Here is a 10133-nt window from a genome sequence, read left to right on the forward strand (position 1 = left end):
GCCACCTTAGGTGTATGTGGCTGGCGCCTTAGCCACTTGAGCCACAGGCGCCGAGCCTCAGAGTTTTCTTTTTGTTGAGTTCTGAGACCACAAAAGGAATAAAAACATTCATGTGAGCTACAACTTCCCATCTCTAGGGTTGGAGGTAACATGTTTCCATCTTAGGGAGTTTCCAATCTGTGGGCACCGTGGGCCCTGAATTTGAGCGGGTACAAATAGGAAAGGCCCATTTAGAAGGGGAAGACCCAGCCTCGGTCCTTGCCAAGTCTCCCTCTGTTCCCCCATGGGGGTGAGCCCTCAGTCGTAGGGGAAAGGCAACATTTTTGCCCTACTTTGTAAGGCTCCCTCCTTTGGGAAGCACCACTAGAGTGGAGAGGGGTGCTTCTCTATTGAATGTGACAATACTCACAGAGGAGTACTGGCCTTAGGGGCCTGGCTGCTGGAGGCATATGGGACATCCTCAGGCAGCAGGGCTTCTGACTGTAGTGCCTCTGTCCCATGTCCAGGGCCTTGTATGACCGGCTGGCAGAGGTGGAGCATGAGCTAAGTTTTAAGAAGGACGACATCCTCTATGTGGATGACACCTTGCCTCAGGGCACATTTGGGTCCTGGATGGCTTGGCAGCTGGACGAGAATGCCCGGAAGATCCAGCATGGGCAGATTCCCAGCAAATACATGTGAGTGTTCCCCATCTTGGTGGGGTACCACTGGTCATGGAGCTTTCTGACGGAGTGAGGCCGGGGCCTGGGTGCAGAGGTGCTAATCCTGCTGCTCATCTCAGCCTCTGGTCTGTACCCTTTGCTAAAATCACTTGTCCAGAAAGCTGCTCCTGGTATGAGGCAGAGCTGCTTTTTAAAAATAGGTTTGTGGATGTAGTCACACACTATCCAGCCCATCCAGAGTGTATGGTCTGTGATGTTCAGCATATTCACAGGTGTGTGCAGCTGGCACCATGGTCGTTCTTAGAGCATGGTCACAACTTCACACAGAAACCCCTTACCACTTTGCTGTCACCCACTTGCCCCTCTGTCCTCTCCACTCCCATCTGGCCCCCAGCCCTAATCAACCATGAACCTGCTTTTGGTACCTATAGGTTTCCCCATTTTGCACTTGGCGTGAATGATTCCATTCACACCTTTCGTGTCTGGCTCCTCTCACTGAGCATAATGTCTTAGACGTAGCCTGCGTCTTTGCCGCATTCCTTCCCGTGGCAGGAAGCATAACTTGGCATCAAGAGAAGGCTGTCAAAGCACTTCTTAGTGACCCTGGTCTGAAATCCACCTGCTCTGAGGGCTTGCCCCCAGCTGCAGCAGTGGTGCCAAGAGGCTTTGGGGGCATGAGAGGGAGGTAGACCGGGTCTGCAGAGGAGCATAGCTTCTGGCCTAGCTTCTGGCCCAGCCATCACTGTCTTCACTGGGAGGTTGGTGGGCACAGTCCTGATGGCCCTCCCCAGTATCATCCTTCCCTGTGACTGCAGGATGGACCAAGAATTCTCCAGGAGGCTCAGCACATCTGAGGTCAAAGATGACAATAGTGCCACAAAGACACTGTCCGCAGCTGCACGCCGATCATTTTTTCGAAGGAAACATAAGCACAAACGCAGTGGGTCCAAAGATGGGAAAGACCTCCTTGCCTTGGACACCTTTTCCAGTGATTCCATTCCACTCTTTGAAGGCAAGTGGCTGAGCGCATTTTCCAATGGGCTTTCCAGGTGAGGTTTACTGTTGATCCCAGAAGCTTCCCAGCAGGGACTTACGTAAAGCAGGCATCTGGGTTGGTAGGATAGTGCTGCTGTCTTCAGAACCACATCCAAAGGGTGTGAGTCCCATCCACAAGGTCATGTCACTCTGGCCATCATGTCTATATTTCAGGAAGGGGCAAGGTAAGTGTGCCTCATTAAACAGCTTACCTGGGCTGGGTGCTTATAGCTTAATGTTTAGAGTGCTGGCCCTGTAGACCATGGGTGGCAGGTTTAAACCCAGCCCAGGCCTGCTAAACAGAAAAATAAAAAAACCCTCAGCTTACCTGGAAGCCCTGTACTGTGATTTCTACTTACATCTCATTGGCCATAAGAACAGGTGTTAGGGTAGGTGAAAAGCAGTCTCTGCATAATGCATTGCTTCCTGTTTGTTTTTGGGTAGTTACAGGTGGTTTGATAGTGTCCTAGGGCCACTGGTCTCTGCAAATTTTTGGTGTTTCTGTGTTCATTAACGATTCTTAACTAGATCCTCCTGGGGCAGGATGCTGAGCCAGGGCTGGGGAATTGAGTACTGGGGAATATCAGATATTCCTAGACAGATGGCCTCTGTGAAAGATGGTGTACATTTATCCTGTAAAGTGGGAGGCCCTGGTGAATGTGGCTGGTGTGTTTATGCCCTAGAAAGTATGCCCTCCCTGAGCTGGCAAGCTGTGATGTGTATGTGGGGGAGGCGGGGCAGCAGTGTGGCTGCTGCTCCCTGCCCTCTTTATTTTTAAAATTAAGATTTTAGGCCTAAAGAATTGAAAAATCACACCTTTATTTAGTTCATGATCTGCTATCATTGTCAGCTGGGTACTAGTGGTTAGCAAGCTACAGCCCATGGGCCACATCTGGTTGGCCACCTGTTTTTATATGGCCTATGAGCTTGGTATGGGTTTTTACATTCTAAAACATAAGATATAAAAAGTCTGTTAGCCTTTTGGTGATAATAGTGATAATAATAGTTCATCTATTTTGTCTTTTTTATCACTGCCTTGCCCTTTGTAGCAAAAGTTTACCACCCTGTTAAAGCAAGATTTCACTCTTGTTTTTTGGTTTTTTTTTTTTATTCCTTCACTCTTTTGGTCTCTGCTCTCATATCTCCCTGCTTTTTTTTTCTCAGTAGATGCCATCTCCTGTGTTTTTCATTTGTTTGTTTGTTTTTTTTAACTTCTTAAGATTGTTTTGTATCTTGAAATTGTCATTAGGTATATATATACTTTTTGAATTGTCATATTTTCCTGGTAAATTGACCCTTTTATCATCATGAAATGTTTGACATCTGGTAATGTTTTATGCCTGAAGGTCTGATTTGTATGGTATTTTTATTTTCATACCAGTTTGATGTATGTTTGGTGTTTGGTGTTTGCATGATTCACCTGTTCCCACCCTTTTACTTGAAACTTTTGTGTGGTTTTATATTTAAATATCTCTTATGAGTAGCATATAGGCTTTTTTAAAATCTATGGAAGACTTTTAAATTTTTTTAATCAAAGTATAGCGTATACAGCAAAGTGCACATCCACTTACAAGGAAGTGAACAGAGTAAAGAGTTGCCGCAGTCTGAGCACACCTGGTTTCAATCTTTGTCATTTACTCCATTGCAAAGAATATGATGTAAATTACCATCCTGCTGTTTGTTTTGTTTGTTCTACCTGTTTTATGTTTGTCTCTCCTTTCTTTTTTTTTTATATATTTTTATTAGATCATAATTGTGTACATTAATTCTATCATAGGATACAGTGTGTTGCTTCCATATACAGTTTGAAAGACTCTCATCCAACTGGCTAACATAGCCATCATGTCTTTCTCATAATTGTTGTGTTAAGACATTTATATTCGACCTTTAGACAAGTTCACATGTACCCTAATAGGATAAGTCAGAGGCGTGATCCCCACAATATCCTTCTCTTCACCCATCCTCCCTTGTCTCTCCTTTCTTGCTTTTGTTTTGAATAATCAAGCAATTTTATTATTCTCCATTCCCTCAGCTATTAGTTTTTAGTTGTTTGTTTTTTTTATCCTTTTAGGGGTTGCAGTAGGCCTCACAAACATGCATCTCTGGATTACTTTCATCACTTGGACATTATTCTCATCTTACATAAACTTTAAATCCAAGACAGTCTCATTGTTCTGCACACCAGTTATTCATTTAGTTTCCCTTTTCCACTTCCATTGCTCTGTATTACTTCCTGCAGTTCTCTTTCCTTCTGGTTTTGTTTTCTTTCTGCTGAACAATTCACTTGTGTTTATTGCATGCACCACAGGTTTGTTGTTGACAATTCTCTCAGCTGTTGTCTGAAAATGTCTGTTTTAAGCTTGTTTCTGGAGTTGTTCACTCACTGGGTGTAGAATTTTAGACTGTTGGGCACTCCACTTAAGCCCTCTGAGGACACCATTCGTGGTTTCTGGCTGTTGTCATTTGGTTTCTTATGGCTGTGGGAATAAATCACCACTGCCTGTGTGGTTGTAGCAATGTACATTTATCCTCTCTCAGCTCTGGAGACCAGGAATCCACACTCAGGAGCACTGGGAAGACAAAGTCAGGCTGTGAGTGGCCCTCGCTCCTTCAGTGGCTGCAGGCAGATCCCGCTCCCTGCCTCTTCCAGCTCCTGCTGGCCATGCCAGTGCCTTGTGTATGACCATGTCACCTGCATCTTTGCATCTCCCTTTGCTCTGTCATAATCACCTTCTTCTTCACAGGCATCTCAGAACTCCCTCTGCCTCTTAGAAGGATCTGTGGAATTGTACTTTGAGTCCTCCCAGATAATCCAGGACAACCCTCATACTGCTAAGGTCTTTAATTTAATCTCTGGCTCTTCTGTTATATAAGGTAATACTCACAGGTTCTCAGGCTTAGGACGTGAATCAGTCTTTGGGAAACACTTTCTGGCGTGCCACTCTCGTTTTCTGCGGGAAGTCATCTTGAAAATTCCTGGCTGTGGTTTCTTAAATTTTGCTTCTGTGCTCTTCTTGCCTCTTCCAGGTCTCAGTTCGTCTTTGACCCTACCCCATATGCCTTATGTCTTTTATACCTTCTACCTGGATTTTATTTATTTTTTATTTTTTTTATCGTTGAGGATTCATTGAGGGTACAAGAAACCAGGTTACACTGATTGCGTTTGTTAGGTAAAGTCCCTCTTATACTTGCGTCTTGCTCCCAAAATGTGTGTCACACACCGAGACATCCCTTCCCCCTTTCCTTGCTCTGCTCTTCCTTCTCCCACCCCCTTCCCCTTCCCACTTTCTGCTCTTCCTTTCCCTGACCCCCTCCCTCCTCTCTCTCTCTCTGCTTTGTCCTTCCCTCACACCCCACTGTGTACTAGGTCATTAATTGTCCTCATATCAAAATTGAATACATAGGATTCTTGCTCCTCCATTCTTTTGATGCTTTATAAGAATAATGTGTTCCACTTCCATCCAGGTTACTAAAAGGCTGTAAAGTCTCCATCTTTTTTAATGGCTGAATAGTATTTCATGGCGTACATATACCATAGCTTGTTAATCCTTTCCTGGTTTGGTTGTCATTTAGGCTGTTTCCACATTTTGGCAATTGTAAATTGAACTGCGATAAACAGCCTAGTACAAGTGTCCTTGTGGTAAAAGGATTTTTTTCCTTCTGGGGAGATGCCCAGTAATGGGATTGCAGGATCAAACAGGAGGTCTAGTTGAGTTCTTTGAGGGTTCTCCATACTTCCTTTCAAAAAAGTTGTATTAGTTTGAAGTCCCACCAGCAGTGTAAAAGTGTTCCTTTCTCTCCACATCCATGCCAGCATCTGCAGTTTTGAGATTTTGTGATGTGGGCCATTGTTGCTGGGGTTAGATGATATCTCAGGATGGTTTTGATTTTCATTTCTCTAATAATTAGGGACAATGAGCTTTTTTTTTTGAGACAGAGCCTCAAGCTGTTACCCTGGGTAGAGTGCCATGGAATCACAGCTCACTGCAACCTCCAACTCCTGGGCTTAAGCGAGTTTCCTGTCTCTGCCTCCCTAGTAGCTGGGATTACAGGTGCCTGCCACAATGCCCAGCTATTTTTTGGTTGCAGCCATCGTTGTTTGGCGGACCTGGACTGGATTCGAACCCGCCAGCTCAGGTGTATGTGACTTGTGCCTTAGCTGCTTGAGTCACAGGCGCTGAGCTAACAATGAGGTTTTTTTCTTATGTTTGCTAGCCATTCCTCTGTCTTCTTTAGAGAAGGTTCTATTCATGTCTCTTGCCCATTGATATATGGGATTCTTGGCTTATTTCATGTGGATTAATTTGAGTTCTCTATAGATCCTAGTTATCAAGCTTTTGTCTGATTCAGAATATGCAAATATCCTTTCCCATTGTGCAGATTGTCTATTTGCTTTGGTTATTTCCTTAGCTGTACAGAAGCTTTTCATTTTAATTAAGTCCCACTTGTTTATTTTTGTTGTTGTTACAATTGCCATGGAAGTAGTCTTCATAAAGTCTTTCCCCCGGCTGATATCTTCCAGTGTTTTTCCGATGCTTTCTTTGAGGATTTTTAACATTTCATGCCTTAAATTTAGGTCTTTTATCCATCTTGAATCAATTTTTGTGAGTGGAGAAAGGTGCAGGTCCATTTTCAGTCTTCTACATGTAGATATCCAGTTCTCCCAGCACCATTTATTGAATAGGAAGTCTTTCCCCCAGTGTATGTTCTTGTTTGGTTTATCAAAGATTAGGTGGCTATAAGGTGTTAGTTTCATTTCCTGGTTTTCTATTTGATTCCAAATGTCTATGTCTATATTTTTTTTTGTGCCAGTACCATGCTGTTTTGACCAGTATGGCCTTGTAGTATAGCCTAAAGTCTGGTATGCTGATGCCCCCAGCTTTGTTCTTATTACTAAGAACTGACTTAGCTGTATGGGTTTTTTTTGTGGTTCCATACAAAATGAAGAATTATTTTTTCCAGTATTTTTGAAAGTATGATGTTGGTATTTTAATAGGGATGGCATTGAATCAGTAGATTGCTTTGGGAAGTATAGACATTTTAACAATGTTGATTCTTCCCAGCCATGAGCATGGTATGTTCTTCTATTTGTTAATATCCTCTGCTATTTCCTTTCTCAGTGTTTCATAATTTTCTTTCTTTTTTTTTTAATTAAGTCATATGTACATAGATCATGAATACATTTGTGCCATTATGGGATTCAGTGTGTTGATTAATTGTACAAATTGGACTTGTTTACATCCTACTAATCAACATAGCCTTCACCTCATTTACCCAATTACAGCATTAAGACATTTGTGTTCTATACTTGATAGGTCCAACTCATACTTGCAGTATGCTCCGTAGGTGTCATACTTTTCTTTATAGAGGTCCTTCACCATTTTTGTTAGGTATATTCCTAGGTGTTTTGTTTTCTTTGAAGCTATGGTGAGGGAAGTTGCGTCTTTAATTGGCCTCTCATCTTGGCTGTTATTGGCATATACAAAGGCTACACTGACTTATGGACATTGATTTTATATCTTAAGACATTACTGTATTTTTTGATGACTTCTAGGAGTCTTGTGGTTGAGTCATGGGGTTCTCTAAATATAAGATCATATCATTAGCACGGAGGAAGAGTTTGACCCCCTCTGCTCCCATTTGGATGCCCTTTATTTTCTTGTCTTGCCTAATTGTATTGGCGAGAACTTCCAGCACTATGTTGAATAGTAATGGCGACAGAGGACAGTCTTGACTGGTTCCAGTTCTAAGTGGAAAAGCTTTTAGTTTTATTCCATTCAGTAAAATATTAGCTGTGGGTTTATCATAGACAGCTTTGATCAGTTAAAAAATGTGCCACCTATGCCTACACTCTTCAGTGTTCTAACTAGAAAAGGCTGGATTTTATCGAATACTTTTTCTGCATCTATTGAGAGGATCATATAGTCTTTGTCTTTGCTTCTATTGATACAGGGAATAACGTTTATTTACTTGCATATGTTAAACCAGCCTTGCATCCCTGGGATGAAACCTACTTGATCATGACTTTTTTGATGATAAGCTATAACTTATTGGCTAGGATCTTGTTGAGAATTTTTGCATCTGTATTCATTAGTGAAATCGGTCTGAAATTCTCCTTTTTAGTTGGGTCTTTTCCTTTGGTATCAGGGTGATGTTTGCTTCGTAGGTGTTGGGGAAGATATCTTCCCAATTTTTTGGAATTTCCACAGTATGGGAATAAGCTCTTCTTTGAAGGTTTGATAAAATTTTGGTGTGAAGTCATCTGGACCAGGGTATATTTTTGTGTGGAGATGTTTTTATTGTTTCTTTGATCTCAGTGCTTGAAATTGGTTTGTTCAGGAGATCTATTTCTTCCTGGCTAAGTCTAGGTAGAGGGTGTGATACGAAATATTGATCCATTTCCTTCACATTGTCAAACTTCTGGGCATAGAGTGTTCTGGTAGTATTCAGGGATCATGTCTTGTATCTCTGTGGCATCAGTTATTTCCCCTTTATCAGTTTTGATTGAGATTACTAGAGATTTTACTTTTCTATTTCTATTTAGTCTAGACAAGGGTTTATCTATTTTATTTATTTTTTCAAAAAACCAACTCATTTCATTAATTTTCTGAATGATTCTTTTGTTTTCAATTTCTTAATCTGATTTAATTTTGGATGTTTCTTCTCTTCTGCTGGGGATAGGCTTAGATTGTTTTTTTACCAATTCCATAAGATGGCTTGTTGAGTTTGTTGATGCGCTGCTCTCTTTCTGTTTTTCGGATGTAGGTATCTAATGCTATAAATTTTCCTTTCAGGACTGCTTTTGCAGTATCCCACAGGTTTGGGTAGCTTGTGTCTTCATTTATGCTCAGGGAAGTTATAATTTCCTTTTTTATTTCTTCCTGCACCCAACTCGCATTCAGCATAAGGTTGTTTAATTTCTATGCCTGTGGGATTGAACTTTTTTTTTGGAGACACAGTCTTGCTTTATCACCCTTGGTAGAGTGCCATGGCGTCACAGCTCCCAGCAACCTCCAGTTCCTGGGCTTAGGTGATTCTCTTGCCTCAGCCTCCAGAGTAGCTGGGCCTGTAGGTGCCTGCCACGATGCCCGGCTATTTTTTTTGCTTTGCAGTTTGGCCAGGGCTGGGTTTAAACCTACCACTCTTGGTATATGGGGCCAGTGCCCTATCTACGGAGCCACAGGTGCCACCCGGTTGAACATTTTTGTTGGAGTTGAGTTCCACCTTTAGTGCCTGTGGTCTGAGAAGATACAAGGTAAAATTTCAATTCTTTTGATTCTGTTGAGGTTTGTTTTGTGACCTAGGATATGGTCAGTTTTGGAGAATGGTCCATGGGCTGATGAGAAGAATGCATATTCTTTAGCTTTTGGATGGAGTGTTCTATATATGTCTGTCAAGTACAGTTGTTCTAGGGTCTCATTTAAGTCCCTTATATCTTTAATTTCTGTTTAGAGCAGTGGTTCTCAACCTTCCTAATGCTACAGCCCTTTAATACAGTTCCTGTGGGTTGCAACCCAGAGGTTGAGAACAGCTCATTTAGAGGATCTATTCAGATGTGTAAAAGGAGTGTTAAAGTCCCCTGTTATTATGGTGTTATAGGAGATCATTTTGCTCAGGCTAATTAAGGTCTGTTTCAAGAATCTGGGTGCATTTAAGTTGGGTACATAAATATTTAGAATTAAAATCTTCTTGTATTTTTCCCTTGACCAATATGAAGTATCCATCTTTGTCTTTTGACTTTAGTTGCTTTAAATCCACTTGTATCTGAAAATAAGATTGCAACCCCTCTTTACTTCTGAATTCCATTTGCCTGAAAAATTGTCTTCCAACCCTTAACTCTTGAGTTTTAATTTGTCTTTTGAGGCTAGGTGTGTTTCCTGCAGACAGCAGATTGATGGCTTGTGTTTTTTAATCCAATCAGCCAGTCTGTGCCTCTTCAGTGGGGAATTCAAGCCATTAACATTTATTGAGATAATTGATAAGTGTGGTAGTGTTCTATTCATCTTATTTTGTGCAAGTCCATTGCTTAGTTTTATCTTTTGCATCACTGTGAAAGCTAGGTTCTGTTCTTTAATTTCTGGGTGTTTACTTTGTTGGTGGTCCATTGTGATGGTCAGTATGTAGAATAGGTTGAAATATTTCCTGTAGAGCTGGTTTTCTTGTGGCAAATTTCCTCAATGTGTGTCAGTAAAAGAATTGATTTCTCTGTCAATTTTGTTTAATTAAATCATAGCTGTGTACCTTAATGCAATCATGGGGTATGGTGTGGTGTTTTCACATACATTTTGAAATACTCTCATCAAGCTGGTTAACATAGCCTTCATGTCATTTTCTTAGTTATTGAGTTAAGACATTCATACTCTCCTTTTAGAAAGATTCACTTGTACCCTTGTAGGATAAACCATAGAGATGACCCCACCAATCACCCTCCCCCCC

The 10133-nt window shown here is 41.6% G+C and overlaps 1 protein-coding gene across 1 annotated transcript in view; it reads left to right on the forward strand.

Annotated features, from left to right (window-relative positions):
* Positions 1-10133, forward strand: part of DLG5 (discs large MAGUK scaffold protein 5) — a 150445-nt gene that overhangs the window by 120885 nt on the left and 19427 nt on the right. Inside the window, exons 26-27 of the mRNA XM_003783744.3 lie at positions 507-677; positions 1478-1674. Of these exons, the coding sequence (XP_003783792.2) occupies positions 507-677; positions 1478-1674 (368 nt within the window). The remainder of the gene's footprint in view (positions 1-506; positions 678-1477; positions 1675-10133) is intronic.

Source organism: Otolemur garnettii, unplaced genomic scaffold (genome assembly GCF_000181295.1).
Source record: "Otolemur garnettii isolate 467f Iridium unplaced genomic scaffold, OtoGar3 scaffold00008, whole genome shotgun sequence".
Classification (NCBI taxonomy): Eukaryota; Metazoa; Chordata; class Mammalia; order Primates; family Galagidae; genus Otolemur; species Otolemur garnettii.